At 63.3% G+C, this 16,509-nt stretch overlaps 1 protein-coding gene across 21 annotated transcripts in view; it reads right to left on the minus strand.

Annotated features, from left to right (window-relative positions):
• The window catches only part of TSNARE1 (t-SNARE domain containing 1), a 104,192-nt gene that overhangs the window by 58,173 nt on the left and 29,510 nt on the right, over positions 1-16,509 (minus strand). For 15 of the 21 annotated variants that reach the window (XM_047842112.1, XM_047842102.1, XM_047842121.1 and 12 more), the window contains 3 exons: positions 9,351-9,476; positions 2,665-2,814; positions 1,156-1,650 (listed from right to left, as the gene is read on the minus strand). In XM_047842112.1, coding sequence (XP_047698068.1) covers positions 1,156-1,650; positions 2,665-2,814; positions 9,351-9,438 — 733 coding nt within the window. In that variant the 5' untranslated portion in view covers positions 9,439-9,476. Of the gene's footprint in view, positions 1-1,155; positions 1,651-2,664; positions 2,815-7,665; positions 7,782-9,350; positions 9,481-16,509 lie in introns of those variants that run through there. The other 6 variants (XM_047842118.1, XM_047842122.1, XM_047842120.1 and 3 more) reach the window with 4 other exon arrangements.

A 16,509-nucleotide genomic window follows, 5' to 3' on the forward strand; every position in this document is an offset into this window, starting at 1 on the left:
CCACTGCTTCGTGGCCCCGGCCAGCACCAGGTGCCACTGAGGACACCGCAGGCAGTGGCACCCAGACCACCGCCTTGCCTGCCACCGGCAGAGACGACGTCCCCAAATGCGGGGCTGGCGGGGGAGAAGCAAGGCTACGGCTGTCCTGTCTGCTGCACGAACACGTGTCTGCCTCTGTTTTGTTTCTGACATTCTTTGTGTATTTTCTGGCCCCGTTTCAAAGCCGAACACCAGGTACGGACTTAGAAACGGTCCTCAGGACCTAACACCGGCAGTCCCGATGACCAAGGAGGCACGCACAGATGACCTGCACGCCCCCTACACCTCCCCTGTACCTGCCGTCCCCCCCCCTCCCCACCGGCCTTCCTCCGCCTCTGGCCCCAAGGCTGCTGCCGATGCAAAGCCCCACCCAGCAGTCCCTGCACCTGTCTGGGACCCACCCACTGGGCTCTCTGACGCCCCGCTGGACCTCCACGGGTCCCCCGACTCCCTGTGCCCGACAGGAACCTTCGAGAAGTGACCCCCACAGGGCAGCACGCCCCAGAGAACTCAAGGCGCCCACCCCCCACCCCACCCCCGCCGCATCCCGATGCCGCGGGGCCGGCTCTGGACGTGAGGCCAAACCCCAGCTCTACCACCCAGGCCTTAAAACCAGAGAGTCGGCGGGAGCGCTTTACTTCACGCACAGGCTAAGAGCCCTGGACGGGACAGGAGAGCAAGAGAGGGGCACGCCAAGGCACAGAGGGTGACGTGGGGTGAGCGCACGAAACCCGCGTGTTTCGGGTGTGTGCGCGTACACGGGACAGCAACAGGAAACGCGTTTCCTCCTGGGGGCCGGGGTCCAGAGGCAGGTAGCGGAGTCCTGGGGGGAAGACCGAGTCTCGACACGACCGTGTCGTGTGCCCGGCTCCCCGCTCTGCAGCCGCGAGGGTCAGGGCTGAGGTGGATCCACCTGCCGCACCCGGACATTCAGAAGGCTGTCCCCGGGGCGGGCAGGCAAGTACACGAGTCCGGGGGCGGGAGCCACCGGAGGTGGTGCATGTGGGGAAGAGGAGAGGGGAGGAGAGCGTGGCGGGAGGACCGAGGCCTGGCCACGAGCAGGCCACCGCGGGCCTGCGCCTCCCGCCGGCCGGACGGCCGGGGCGAGGCACTCACCTCTGAGCGGCTCCAGGCCGAGGCCCTCCGGGGCGGGGGCCTGGCAGGAGAAGGTCTCGGCCACCACCTGCTCCACAGGCGTGAGGGCCGAGGCCTGGAGCCGGCCGGGGCCGCGGGCCACGTGGCGGAGGTCGCCCAGCTTGCGCCGCACGACAGCGCGCAGGTCCCTCCACTTGTGCTTGAGGTCCACGACGTCCCGGCGGCAGTAGCCCAGGGCGTTCACGGCCTGCAGGATGCGGCTCCACACGTGGTACCTGCGGGTGGGCTCGGCCTTCAGCAGCCCCGTGCCGAACAGCAGCTGGTGGTGCTTGCTGACCTTGGACACCAGGACCTCTGTCTCCTGCGGGCAGAAGTTGGGTTTCCTCTTCTTGGCCCGCGTGGCGCCGGGCCCCGCCAGCCGGCCGTGGGCCCCGCCGGCAGAGTCCTTCCTCGGGCTCGCGGCAGGCGGTGAGCCGGGCTCTGGTGTCCCGCTGCCTTCGGGGGCGACCCCTGGCCCTGGAACGGCACCAAAAGGCGGGTGTTTAAGGCCCTGGGCCGGCGGGGTGGCCCCCAGGGCGCCTCCTCTCCGGCTTCGGCTTCAGGACACTGCCGGCCCCTCCCTGTGGGTGTCCACAGGTCCGACTGGGCTCCGCGAGCAAGGTGCTTCACTTCCGGGCTGCGGGGCACGTCTCCAGAAAGGGCCACCTCTGGCAGCCGTCATCGGGATCCAAGGAACCAGACAGGCAGGAGCATTCCCAGGTCATCCCTCCCCAGGGGACAGCCTGGCCACGGACGCGCCCGGCGGCCCTGGCTGAGAGGCCCCGCCCCAACCCTCCGAGCCCCCGCAGCCTGCGGTCCTCAACACACGGGGGTCCGGGGCTGGGCGTGCAAGCAGCAGGTCCTCGGGCCTCTGCCCAGCCGGGATCTTTGTCCCCAGCCGGCACATGCCTGCCAGGGGTGCAGGGGGCCATCTGTAAGGGCAGAGGAGGCAGCTCCCCCATCAGACCACGGGTTTCCCAGGCGTGAGGAGAAAGCCCCCGAGGGCAGAGGGATGTCTGAGCCCCGCGGAGCACGCAGAGAGCAGCCCCCCGCCTGTCTCCCTCCAGGTCCCCGTCAATCAGAAGGCGACCTCTACAGAGGCCCACAGCCCCTGCCCTCACTACAGCGCACGCCAGGGACCCGGACTCTCCCTCACCAGCGCCCCCTGCGGGGAGAATCCCGGCTCCGGAGTGAAGGGGCCAAGGGAACCAGTCCCACAGGTCTGAGCCTCATCCCTGGAGCCCACGGGGCCCCGACCAGCACAAGTCCTCATGCCACACCCCTGTGTCACCAGTCCAGCCCGGCCACACCATCTGCCGTCCCTGGAGAAGGGAAAGGCTAGCGGGGGTGAGGTACAGACCAACCAGAATCCCGGCCAGCCTCGGGCCGCCTCACCCAGCTCCCGCCCGCTGACCCTCCCTCCTCGGCGCTGGGCATCTCTGGGCGGCCTTCCCCGGAACCCTCCCGGACCCAGCACCCGAGCGGAAGTACCTCGCTTCCTGGCCCTCGGGCCTCTGGGCGTGCCCGCCGACCCCAGATCACCTTCCCCGTCCTTGCCCACACAGGGGTCCTGCGGGCTGCTCTCTGGCGACGGGCAGGGGAAATGGCGTATTCCATACTCGGTCCAACATTTAGCGCACTCTACAGACAGCAAGGGACAGTCACAGTTACACCCAGCCCGTCCACAGAGCAGCTCGGGTGCTGCTGGCAGAGCAAGGGCCCCACACAGGACAGCAGGTGCCCTGAGCCCTCCAAGCATCCACGCCCAGAAGCTCCATTCAGTCCCACCTCCTCCAAGAAGCCCTCCCAGACTGCCAAACCCTCTGCCGGAGGCCAGCACGGAGTTCAATACTTTAAATGCTCCAGATCTTTCTTTGAACCAGAATTACTCCAAAAGGTGACCCCAAACAAGGACGAAATCGCCTACAGCAGGGCCTTGAGGCACGGCCCACAGACCAGGCCAGGCCTTCAGCGGGTGTTACCTGTCACCTGTCTGCAACAAATGATGTACACGAACGGGGAGCAAGGCCTTAGGGATGTTTATGGCAGTTCAAAATCACCACAGCAACCAGGCACGGGAGCATTCTGTTGTAAGAACGTTGTTCCGTGGCTTCTGGGCAGTGGAGATAAATATAAAACCCGCCCTCCTGCCTCTCGGCTGCACAGCTGAGGGGCAGTGGCTCCGGGCACCTGAGCGGCCTCCTCCTGCTCCCTGGCCCCCAACAGGCTCCCATCATGGGGTTAGTCCCCCAGGGGAGACACTTGGTAATTTTCATGTATTCAAAAACACTTCCTGGACACATTTTCCCGTAATGCGTCAACCAAAGACACGCCTTATAAAAACACCTTTACGTCTCTGAGAGATGTGCCCTTCAATCCATGGCACCTTGAGTCGATGAGGGGGTGCGTGCAGCCTGGGGCCACACAAACCAGAGCCCGGGGCTGTCTGTGTGACCCTGTTCTCTCTGGAGCGCTCTCTGAAAAGGCAGTTTTCAGGGAGCAAGCTCTAGAAGGTGTCGGCTGACCTGATCACACTGACAGCTGCTCTGAAACCCAGGGACACGGCTTGTCCCAGGCCATTCCCAGCTCAGAGCTCCTGAAGGGGCAGCTCCTTCCCGGAAAAGGCCTGAGACTTGCATCTCCCCAGAGGGGACAGCAAAGGACACCGCTCTGCAGGCGGCGGGGGGGAGGAGGGGCACGGTGGCCCAGTGTGACAGGAACAGAAGGGCTGTACCAAGCAATCCCCCTGGGACCCCACCCGGGGTGGGAGAGGTCTCCAGGCAGCAAGAACCCAAAGCACACAGGCAGCCCCCGGGGCCCCCGGCCAGACTCGGGGAGGAGGGCACCCCTCGGGAGGAGCCTCCACCCTTCCGGGAAGGTGGCCCCTGTGCCTGTGCCATCAGGGGAAGGACACGGGACGGCAGGATGGCAGCCGGCTTACTCGAGGGTGGAGGTTCCCCGGCCACGGAGAACTGCAGCAAGCACGTCTCCGAGTCAGACCGAGAGAGCTCTCCTCCGTGTGTGGGGAGGCAGGCGCGGCCCCGCATGGTCACGGCACGTGAGAGAGAGGCGGGGGCCGAGGGCCGACACGGAGGCATGTGTGGGTCTGAGCACGAGCCTCCAGAGGCCAGGGCCCGTCTCCTGCAGCCCCTCTTCCTGAAGGGCTTCGTGGGGAGCCCGCGGGGCGGGTCCTCTCCCCAGACACCCGCCAGGCGCCCCTGCAGGCACGCATTCCCCGGGTAACAGCGCCCAGGTACCTGGCAACCGGGGTCACCCTCTGCTTCGGGCCCCCCAGCGCTCCCCCCGTGGGGGCAGGGAGACTGGAGGCCCAGCTGGCGCCCGCATCGCCACCCGATGACCTCGCCACGCTGGCATCTGGCCACGGCAAGCCCGGGCCCTGCCCACCTCCTCCTGCTCAGTCCACACGGTCCCCAGACACCTGCGGAGGAGCCTGTGTGGCCTGCCCTCCGGAATCACATGACCCTTGAACTTTGAGGGGGTCCGGAGACAACTATTGTTTCTGACTATTAGAACACACACGGTTGTGAGGAGAAGTTCGAACGCGGGCAGTTATAAGAAAACGATACAGATCATCTGTGATGACGGCATCTGGAGGCGAACACTGTTACCGTGGGGGCAGGGGTCACGCACAATTAGAACACTCCGGGCACGGCTCCGCGTCCTCCAGTCAGCACACCCGTCACCACGTCTGGACGTGTGCAGAGGCCGCCCAGCCACCTTCAACTGACGCTAACACCCCCATCACAGCCCGACCCAGGCTGCGCCTCGCCCCGCCGGCTCGCTCAGCGAATCCTCTGTCGGCCACCGCTGCACCCAGCACCCCTGCCCACAGGTCGGTGACTTCCCGGCCGTCCAGGAGGCGGCCACACCGGGCCAGGAGAGGGCAGGCTGCGGGGTCCGGGAACCGCCCGTGCCCTCCCCTCCGGAGCGAGCCGGCACGCGGTCACCTCCAAGTCCGTCTCCCTGGGCACAGTGAGGCCCGGGCCTCCCGTCCACAGTGAGCTCGCGAGTTGGCCTGCTTGCGTGAGGACTGTCGGGTTTCCCTTCGATTTATGTGAGTTCTTCACGTGTTAGTAGTCGGCCAGTCAACTTCCTGCCGTGACTCCTCTACGAAGAGGTCATCCTAAGCTCTGCATGACTCCCTCCAGGGTCACATGTACCCCAGGGCTCGGTGCACAGCGGGTCCCGGGTGACGGCAGCCGCTCCCGCACACGGGGGTCTCCGCCCGGCCCCACCGCCCAGGCCCCTACCCAGACCCTTTTCAGGGCGCCCCGCAGAGGACGCAGTATAAGCAGCCGGGTCCCGACAACTGTCAACAAATCAGGACAATATAGATCCTCTTCTGGCAAAAATGCAATTAAGTAGAATCATTTTTTAAAGATAGCCAGAAAAAAAAACACATATATTTGGAAACGATGAACCACAGTTTGCAATAAATCCCGAGTCAAAGAAGAAATCATAACGGAAATGAGAAAATACACCCGAAGTCTAACTTAAGAATACTATATACTTTTAAATGTCTGACGCTCAACGAAAGCAGTGATTATTTGGACATTTATAATCTAAAGTGGTTTTATTACAAAAGAATAAAAACTGAACACGAATGAGGTAAACATCCTCCTCAGGAGTCAGAAAAATCAAACAGCTCCAGCTTCAAGAGAAAAGGAAGAAAACAATAAAAATGTGAGCAGAGATCAATCACGTACAGACGCATGTACTGGAAGGTGTCAAGAAAGCCAGGAGTCAGTTTGTCAGAGAGACTTACAAAACAGCCAAGCCTCAGTCAACACGATCGTGAAAGAAGAAAATAAGGAAGGTACAAATAAACTCTACCAGGAATAAAAAAAAGAATGCGATCCAGATACCTTGACTGTTAGTAACACAGCAGCCACCGCAAGAGTGAGGCTCCCAGCCTTTGGGATTTGCCGCGGTCCGTGGGAGGTCACGCATGTCCAGGTGGTGGGGCAGGGGCAGGGTGGGGCAGGGTGGGGCAGGCGGCCCCCGGCCAGGCCCTCAGCGACACCACAGGGCTGCCTCATCCGCAACCACCGGCTACTGTCTACATTTCACTTCCATAAATTCAAACGTTTACATGAAGCAGACGGAGGTCTCACTTTGATTTAACCAAAATGACCCAAGAGGAAATAGAGAGCCTGGGTAGTTTTTACAACTGGAGACATGAAGTGCTAATCTAAAAAGCACTCCCCAAAGGGAACACTACGCCCGATGCTTTTACAGCAAAATCCAGAAACACTTAAGGAACACGGAGTCCTGTCCCTCCAGAGACTCACACAGGAGACAAACACCCTGTCGCTCAGCATCACAGAGGCTCTGAGCGGCTCAGGAAGGCAGAAGAAGGGCGAACGCACTGAGGAAGAAGAGAAAAAAAGTCACTATCTACGAAGAACACCATCCAGACAATGATTACGGTCAATAGGAGTTTGGCAGAACGGCAGGATATAAAGTTGGGGGGCAAAAGTCAATTACGCTCCGCAGGAAAAACGGGGTTTCCCCAAGAAATAAACTTCGAGGAAAAAAGGGCCAAAACGATGGAGAAGCTCGAGCTTCCGAGAGACGTAGGAGGCCTGTCGGCACACGGGTCTTCCCAGGGTCCCACTTCCCAGCACGAGGCCACCGAGCTGCGGGTGACAGCGAGGCACATGCGACCAGGCCCTCTGGGGGCGCTCAGAGGCACGTGGACACGTCAACAGAGGGTGCGCGCTATGTCTGGGACTCACCACAGAATGACGCAGGGGCAGGCCAAGGGCACAAGGCGCTGGACGGGCCACGAGTAGACACCTGACGAGGTGCAGCGGGCAGCCCCGGGGCTCGCTACGCTATTGTGTCTACTCCTTGTTTTCCTGTTTTTGAGAGAGAGGGGGCATGAGTGCACACACGAGCAGGGGGGCGGGTGGCAGACGGAGGGAGAGGGGGAGGGGGAGGGAGACGGGGAGGGGGAGGGGGAGGGGGAGGGAGACGGAGAGGGGGAGGGGGACGGAGAGGGAGAGGGAGAGGGAGACGGAATCCCAAGCAGGTGCTGTGTTGTCAGCATGGAGCCCGACACAGGGCTTGATCCCATGACCCTGAGATCATGACCCGATCCGGAATCAAGAGTCAGACGCTTAACCAAGTGAGTCACCCGGGCGCTGCAATGTTCACTTTTCTATGTTTGAAACCGTCCACACCTTGAAAGTTTAAAAACTAAATGTCATGACTGCTTTTTTAAAAAACCAGCTACTGTGTATGTGAACCAGCAACAAAGATTTCGAATGCGTAATATTCAGAACGGTGCCGCTTACGACAGCATCGACAAACACGTTTTCTTCGTGAGAGCAAAGCTAACGAAAGGTATGTAAGATTTCTACGGTGAAAGTTGTAAGACTTTACTGAACGATACGGAAGAAGATCTGAGGAAGAGAAAGGCGTGCTCACGGACCGGAAGCCCACGGCGATGACGGGGCCAGGACTCACCTGTACCAGGTGAGTGCGGCAGGTGCACGGCAGCTCCCGCCAATGCTCCAGGCCCGAGGGGCGGGAGTCTGAAGTTCATGTTCAAGAACGAAGGGCCAGAAACACCCAAGCCATGTCTGAGAAAAACAAGTAGGGCAACTTATGTAAAAAATACCAAAACCCGTAACCCTGAAAACTAAGGCGGGATTTGGGGCAGGAAGAGAAAAACTGACCAAGAGAGCCCACGCGGAAGCTGTCCCAGAACTCTGGCTCTGCGGGCCTGCAGGATGGGACGGCATCTTCGGAGACTGGCCCCAGGACTAGAGAAACAGCATCACGGCCCCACCCCCGCACACACCTCTCGCCGTAAACAGAAGTCCAGGTGGTGAAAGACTGACCCCGGAAAACCAAACCTCGTCGTAGGAAAGGAAACCCGGTACCAGCTCGTGCCAGGATTTGTCACACTGAACCAAAGTGCAAAGGTGACAGAAACCACAGGCACGCTCAGGCGCTCCAGCAGCCTGCACCCGCCCAGCAGGCACCACAGAGGGAAGCAGGCCCCCGCCGGGCAAAGATGCGGAGGGCGAGCTGACGACGGGTCCGTCCAGGATGCAGAAGGGACCCTTACAGATCAGCAGGAACACGGCAAACTTGAGAGGAGAATTAAGGCGAAGAGTTCTCAGCTGGAGAAGAAATGGACCCGTCCCATCGGTCACCAGAGAAATGGAAAGCGAAGCCAGAAGACACTGTTCCCCACCCACAGACCGCACACGGCCACCGGCCGCCACCAGCTGCCACGCGGCATGACGGGGACGGGCGCCAAGGGCACCGGGGAGGCGCCAGCACAGCTGACCAGGACGGGGCACCAGGGGCACCGGAGCGGGACCGGCACGCGCCTCGGGTGCGCGGCAGCCCAGACACAGCCAACGGGTCCCCTGCACCTGCCGGGCGACGGCGTCCCAAACAGACACCCACGCTGGCCCTCGCACGTGGACCCGTGCAGGTGCCACGCAGCCACAGAGCAGGAACACGCAAGGGGACAGCGACATTCGACATTAGGGATTCAGGAGCAAAGCCAGCAAACGGCAGAATAATAAATCGTACGGAACAAAGTTCCGAGACGTGCGAAGGCAGCAGAGGGCCCTGTGGGGACAGACGGACACACACACACACACACAGGCAAAAGTAGGAAGAAGACAAAGAAGCCAGAACCACGCTGTTCAGAGTGAGGCAGTGCTGGGACAGGGCAAGGGGACTTGGGAGTCCTAGAAGGGGGTCCCCGCTCTGCCCTGCACCAGCTGCATGGAGCCCCGAGCCCGCCTGGCCTCAGTTTCCTCCCCTGTGTGTTGCAAAAATTACACCCCTGCACCACACTGTCATTAGGAAGACCAGTCTAGGCCATCCACCCACTCAGCTGTCGGCCAGGTACCCCAGGCACCCCCAGACCAGCTCGGGGCACCTGCTGAGTGCCAGCCTGAGGCCAGAATGGCCTCAGACACCAGGTCCGTCCCCACGGCAGGCCGCCTCTCCCAGCGAAGCCTCTCCTGGTGCTGACCCAGTCCAACACCAACCGCCCCGCCCCAGCCCCTGGCCACAGGCAGCACTGCTCCCACAGCCCACCTACCCCTGCCACCACCGCGACACAGCAGAGACCCGCCCACTGCCACCCCTGCCACCCTTCCAACGCCACGAGCCACTGTCATTACCTAGGGGCTGATAGCCTTGTCTGGAGGGTCCCCCGAAAGGGCCGTGGCTCCCCAGGCCGCCACTGCCAGCGATGGATCCATAGGACATCTTTTTACAGAGAGCAGGGCCACTGCCTTCCCACAGAGCTGGAGGAGACAAAAAGCAGGAAGGGAGAGGAGAGGAGTTAGTGCTCCAGACCCAGGGTCACTCGGGCCCCTGCCCGCCCAGCCCACCGGCCTGGCTTCACGTCGTCCCCACCCCTGCATCTCAGCCCAACTGGGCCCCTTCGGGTGCCCACCTGTTCCACTGTCCTCACGTGAGGACAGACACCGGGAATCACCTCTCCCCTGAGCAAGCCCACCCCTGCCTGCCGAGCTGAGAACCCACGGGGCTTGTGAACCCGCCAAGCCTCTGGCTCCAGCTCAGTTCTTCTGAGCCTCACGAGTCGGCGGGAGGGCCGGGGACAGGCTGCCTGGGCCGGACCCACCTCAACACGTGGCACCGATGCAGCTCGGACGGGACACTGACCCTCTGTGGGCTCAGCGACCCCATCTGTAAGATCAGGGGGACGCGAGGCCCTGCCTCCCAGGCGCACAGAGAGCAGGAAGTGACACCCACGGTCCCGGCACTCTCGGAACACGACCGCCTGTATCGCCGCCTGAACACGACACCGGCCGTCCCGGCCGCGGGCACTCGGCCTCCTGCCCGCCCCACCTGCTTCTCCGGTGAACCACAGCTCCAGGGCGGCGGAAGGGACATCTCCAGACATGAACTGCCCCCCAGGACCCTCCAGGGTCATCAGCTTCCCGGGTGGCCGCACACGTGCCGTGTGCACAGAGACCCGTCCGGCGAGCGGCTGATCGGCCACGTCCCGACGGCGCTGGCCCGGCCCGCGGAGCGCTCCCAGCAGGCCGGGCTGGGCTCCCAGCACATCGCAGCCACTACTCCACTGCCCTGGACAAAGGCCCATGCGAGAGCGCGAGAGGGCAGGACTGTGACCTGCGAGCTCCCGGGGCCAGCGGGGGCCCACGGAGCGGGCTGCCCGAGCCGTCTGCCAGCCAGGGCCCCTCCACGGCCAGGAACTCCAGAGCACCCCAAAGAGCCTGGTTTACGGGCGGGACGTCCACTGGTGCTTACTGGGTTACAGATTAAAACGTGGTCGTAAAGCTGTATTCAGTAACTCATCTTAGAACAACAGGAAATGCATCAGCTGTTAAATAAGCGACACAACTTTAGGACACACAACTGCATGTGCCCGGACAGAACAGCTCAGCAAGAAGACGGGCCGCCCGGCTCCCGGTAAATCCGCAGGTGGGCTCGACCGACGCGCTGGTTCTCACAGCTGCTTCCGGCTGCGACGGGACGGCGGTGGTTGGAGCGGATGACGAAATCTGGCCCCAACAGGACAGCTGTCAGGGGGGGCCCCGGGGGCCCCGCACGTGCTCCAAGGAGCGCGGGCCTCACATCCCGGATGCCTGCCGAGGTCACCGCTGGACTTGGCTTCCCGGACGCCCCACGAGGGGAGACGGGCCACGCAGGGAGAGCGGGAGGAGCCAGCAGCAAGAGAGGACGCAGGGGTGACCGCCAGCCTGGAGGGGAGGTCTCGGTGCGGCAAGCCGGGCACCCGCACGCTTGCCAGCCCCTGACGGGAGCACGTCGGACGTGGAAGACGGAGCCCAGGACACACGGGGACACAACCCGGAGCGAGCGGCACCGGGAAGAGCCGTGTAACGTGGCGAGGAAACGGCTGGGGCGGGCGCCCAGAGTAGTGGGCACACTCACGCTTCCCTGCGCGCCTCCACGGGCTTGCACGCCGTCCTCACGAGCAGCTGCGAGGACACCCCACCACTGCTCAAGCCGCAGACGGGGACACTGAGGCACAGAGGGGTAAGCGCCCAAGGCCACACGGCCGGCAGAGAAGGGTTTCGGATCTCACGGGGCGACCCCAGTGCCCACGACCTCCCCAGGTGGCCTCCTTGGGGGCAAATCCAGGTCACCCAGCCCCTCGCCACCAGCCCTGGAGACAGGAGGCACTGCCCCCAAAGCCCCACAGGACACTGTCCGGGGCGCCCGGGGCACACAAGGTGCTGGGGACACCACGGCGCCCAAGTGCGGCGCTTGGTGCAAAGGTGGGAGACGTCTGCCCCAGGAAGCAGAACAGAGACAGAATGGGACCGGAGGCCAGGATGGGCCTCCTGCCTCCGAGGGACGGGAGTCGTGGGGACAGAGGAAACCAAGGGAAGGGGATGAGCAACTCAGAAACTCAAGGCGACGGCCCTCATGAGCCATGAGGACAGAACCTAAAACCACGGCGGCCCCGTGGGGGCACAGAAGACACTTTCTGACACGGTGCAGGCCCTTCCCTGCCCTTCTTGGGAGAGGACAAGAGTCCACACTCCACCTAAGACGGAGAACCCAGGAAAACAGGCACGACCGCCTGCGGCACAAGGCAAGAGGCCCGGGGCCCAAGCTGTGCCAGGGCCAGGGGGCGACTGGCTGACAGAGCGGCAGAAGGTTCCAGACACACATCCTCGGGAGGGTGCAATCATGGCCGCGGCGTCTGGACCTAACCGAGCCCCAGGGAAACACGGTGAAGGGGAAAACAAGGGCGATCCCAGGTAATGACGAGGCTCAGCCCTCAGCGGCTGCAGCCACGGCCTCATCCACCTGCCAATAGGATGCAGCAAGGAGCCGTGCTGGAGGGGGACAAGGGTGTGTGCTCGAGCGTGTGTGCACAGGTGTATGTGCTCGAGCGTGTGCATGTGTGTGTGCGTGTATGCTCAACCAAGCGTGAGTGCGCTCAAGCACATGCGCGTGTGTGTGTGCATGCGTGTGCTTGGGCGTGTCTGCACGTGTGTGTGCGTGTGCTCGAGTGTGTGTGCACAGGTGTGTGCGTGCATGCATGTGCTGTATGCATGCATGTGCTCGAGCGTGTTGCACGGGTGTGTGTGCTCGTGTGTGCACAGGTGTGTGAGTGCATGTGTGTGCTCAGTGTGCATGCGTGTGAGTCAAGCACACGTGTGAAAGGACACTTCAGTCGTCATCTTGCAAGACAGTAGATAGTGTCTAACTGTTGGAAACGACAGAGAAGTAGTGAACGAGCATGCTATTCAGAGAAAAGTTACCCAAAGATCTAGGAGATCAAAAGGAGCAGACCCTGGGAAGAGGAAACCGGAATCCCTGTTTTTCTCAAATAACCACGTAGGGCTCATTTTTTCTCTACACTCTGTATGTGTATAATCCTGAAACATTAAAGCTTCATTTTTAAGATTCCACTGAGATCATCACGCAGAAAGAGGAGTCTGGAAACAGAGCGGCGGGCTGCGGGGGTGTCTGCCTTGAGCAGACGACCCAGGCAGAGACCCACACTTTCTTCAGATGCCTGGAGGGTGGCCCCAGAGTCACCATGTTGTCCTGGGGGGCTACGAGGACCCCAGGCAGGCACAGCGCACTGGGCACCGTGTCCGGTGTGAACAGGGTGGGCCCCGGCACAGCCTTGGGGTCGTGAGCATCTGTCGGGAGTCGGCGGGAATGTCCCCTGGGACAGGAAGCTGTGGGGACCGGGGGCCATGGCTAGAGCCCCGGACTGGGCGGGCTTGGCAGCTCCCCAGAGGAAGCAGCTCAAGCAGGGTCCAAACGGGCGCAGGAAGGACTGGCCGGCTGGGTCGGAAGGGAGGGGCGGCCCGCACACAGGGGAGCCCGGGGCCTGCCAGAGGAGGTGACAGAGGCTGGGGGGGGGGGGGCAACATTAGGGACCCCCAGCCCGAGCCCACAATGTGCCCAGCGCAGGGAGGGCAGCAGAAAGGGACAGAGGGGCGGAGCCCACAGCACCACTGAGGGGCGAACGGAGGCCACGGGGGCCGCCCTCGGCTGCATCCGGGCAAGCAAAGGGCAATGAACAGCCCACCTGCAGAGGCAGGGAAGGGAAAAGACCCCCAGCCTGCCGCCTCGTCTGGCTCGCAACCTCCTCTCACCGGGCACCACCCGCAACATGTGCCACCAGCGTCTGCTCGGCAGATGGGGGTGAGGCTGCCCCACTGCCAGAGCCACAAAGAGGCGCCCCAGCCTGAGGACCAGAAACACCAAACACCAGTACCTGTCCTGGGCCTGCTGCTCCAGCCCCTGGGGGACTCAGAACCCAGCAGGGCCACCCCCCCCCCATCACTGGGAGACAGCGAGGGGCCGTGGGCACACACTCAGGTCCCCCAGGCGCCCTGTGCCCGGGCTGCGCCATCAGCTTCCTCCACACCGCTCCCACTCAGCCGCCCGCAGCCAGTTCGCGCCCTGACCCTCAACGGGCGAGGGCAGGCGGCAGGCGGCGGTGGAGTCAGACGGGGAGGGGGAGCAGCTGGACAAAGGCCGGGGCGGCCACCGGGGGCCCAGGCGGGCGGAAGCAGCAGCAAGGCCCCCGGGAGGGCCGGGGGTGGGGGATGCTCATGGGCCGCAGTACCCGGGAAGGGCCCTGGACCGCCTCGGAGCTGCCGGAGGCCACGGGAACACTGCCTGCTCCCGAGCGGGCCTCCCATCGAGCGGCTTCCTCGAGCCGCCGGCTCCTCGGGCCCTGCACCCCCAGGGCTGGCGCCAGGCTCGTTGCCAGCAGCCTGAGGGAGCCATCTGTCCTTGTAGTGCCCAGATCCTGCTTTTGGGGCAGCAGAGGAAGCGGGGGGTGCCAGGGAACGCCCCAGCAACACAGCCCTGCCCCCAGGACAAAGCCCCTAGGCCCCAGAGGAGAGAACAGATGGACAGCAGGACGCCCCCGGACCCTGGTCGGGAGAGAGCAGCGGACACAGCTCCAGGCTGGAGTCCAACGGCCTGGACTCCAGGGCCGGTGCCAGGGCCAGGACAGGGCCGGCTCTGCCCCAGACGGGCTCCCGAGCAGGACATGACCTCTGCCTGCAGCTTCCTTCCATCGGCCTGGGGCTGTCAGAGGCAGGGGAGCCCCGAGACCCCGGCTGACCTTGCTGGCAGCAGAGAAAGGAGAGTATTTTCTAGACTGGGGTAGCCCTCAAGCTGAAGGGGACCCCAAGGATGGAGAGCAGGCGTCTGTTTTCTCAAGTGTAAAATGGGCAGCTGTCCAGCCCTCGGTGAACTGAGCAAGGGGTGAGTTCATCTTTGGGCCTGCATTCCCTGGACCGCCGACCTGCGCTGTGAGGGGGACACAGCGAACTCAGCCTCACACAGTCCCCCCTGCCCGTGGGGCCTCACGCTCCAGCTGGGCACAGACAAGGAAGGAGGCGGGAGACCGATGCACCATCATGGGGACCCTGCCTCGGTCCCACCCAGACTTCGCCCTGCCGACAGCCCTGGGGACCTGGCCCTCGGGCCTGGGCTCTGGCCTGGGGCGCTGTCCTTCACCTGAGTCCTCGCCCGTCTCTACCCTGCTGCCCCTCTCTTGCCCTTCTTCCCCACCCCTGCACAACCACAGCCCTGGTTAATCTGCCTTTCCAGGCAACACTGCACCCGGCCGCCCCTCTGGGACCCAAGTGGGTGTCGGGCCGCAGCGGCACCGGGACCCCCCCGTCCCTCCCTGGACACACGGCGAGCCCTTCTCTGGGCACAGAGCCGGGCTGAGGGACAGGACCCAAGCCATGACTCGAAACGTGTCCAACAGAGAGCGGCCAACGGGCGCCGGCTCCCTTCGGTGCCTGCCGTGTGAGGGGTCAGCAGGGAGGCGGGGAGGCTTCCTGGAGGAGGCAGGGCCGGGTAGAGGAAGAGCGCGGTACCAGGCGGTGCAGAAGGAAAGCTGGCCGGGGCCTCCCCCCACCGCCCGGACCGTCCTGCTGCGAACCACCTTCCGCTCACCTGGCCGCACGCCTGGCACGACCGAGGAGGCCCGCTGGGAGGGGACCCGGAGCCAGCGCTGCCCCGCGCACGGCTCCGCCCGGGGCCCAGCTACCAACCCCGGCCACGCCACTCCGGGGAGGCAGGAGCCCCAGAGCTGCGTTGCTCAGAGACGGCAGCGCTGCCCCCGGGGAGGGCAAGGCTGGAGGCTGTGACGGCGATGCCCAGTCCCGCCCACGCTGCTCCAGGCAGAGGCCGGGCAGCCCCGGCTTGCCGATCGGGGCAGGTGGACGCCACGAGTCAGCCCAGGGGAGCAGCGTCAGGCTGGGCCGCTACCCTCTACGCCCGCGCTTCCCTCGACGGACTGCTGCCCGTGGGCCCCCCAAAATGCCTGTCTCACCAACGTGCCCTCACGGGTGCTGCGGAAGCCAAGCCGGCCTGGAGACCCTGGGCGAAAGCCACGACGTCACAAGACCCGGCTACCCAGCAGGCTCGGCCGATCCAGGCACACCCAGCACCAAGACAGGAGCGTCACGCAGGCAACGTCTGGGACGCGTCTGGAGTCACAGGCAGCCTTGTGTGAGGACGGACGTCTACCGTGCGTCCGCGGCAGGGGTGGGGTCACCTGTGCCCGGTACTCCCTGACCCAACCCAAACCCCAATTTTTAAGATGACAACACTGAACGCACAAAGAGAAAGCGACTCACTCCAAACCACAGAGACAGGCAGGACCTGGGAGCCGGCCACCGGCCCTCGGCGCCCTCCCCCGGCAGCAGCAGGAGGACACCTCCCCTCAGCCTGTTTCACCTCTGCCCAGCACCCTTACCCTCCCCAGGGAGCACCACTCGACCGGAGCTTGGAGTCTCCCGTTCGGATTCAGGTTTCAACACGCACAGGCCTGTGCGGGTCGATGTCACCACAGGCATGGTCCTGTGTGTGTGTGTGTGTGTGTGTGTGTGTGTGAGAGAGAGAGAGAGAGAGAGATGCTCGTTACTTCCTTGCTTCCTCGCTTTGTCTCCCCATAGCAGGGAGCACACCCAGCACGCTGATCTTGATGCTAAAACACCATTCTTCCCCAAGAAGAACTCAGACTCCCTGGAGACATGGCTGATCCCAGGGCTGGGGCAGAGCAGGGAACAGATACACTGAGAACAGGGTGTTCCCGCTCACTCGACAGAGCGGGAAGTGCTCCAAGGTAGGTGGGGACGTCACCAAAGGACGCGGGGGCCGGTGGGAAGGCTTCCACCGCCACATCCGGGACAGTCTGAGCCCCAAAATAAGTAACAGTAACGAAGGATTACAATCATTGAACAAAATAAAAACCCACGGGTCCACACGGTCACAAATAAATAAATGAGGGAAAAAAGGAAAAGCTCCTCCTTCGAGCAGAAAGCCGAT

Source organism: Prionailurus viverrinus, chromosome F2 (genome assembly GCF_022837055.1).
Source record: "Prionailurus viverrinus isolate Anna chromosome F2, UM_Priviv_1.0, whole genome shotgun sequence".
Taxonomy (NCBI): domain Eukaryota; kingdom Metazoa; phylum Chordata; class Mammalia; order Carnivora; family Felidae; genus Prionailurus; species Prionailurus viverrinus.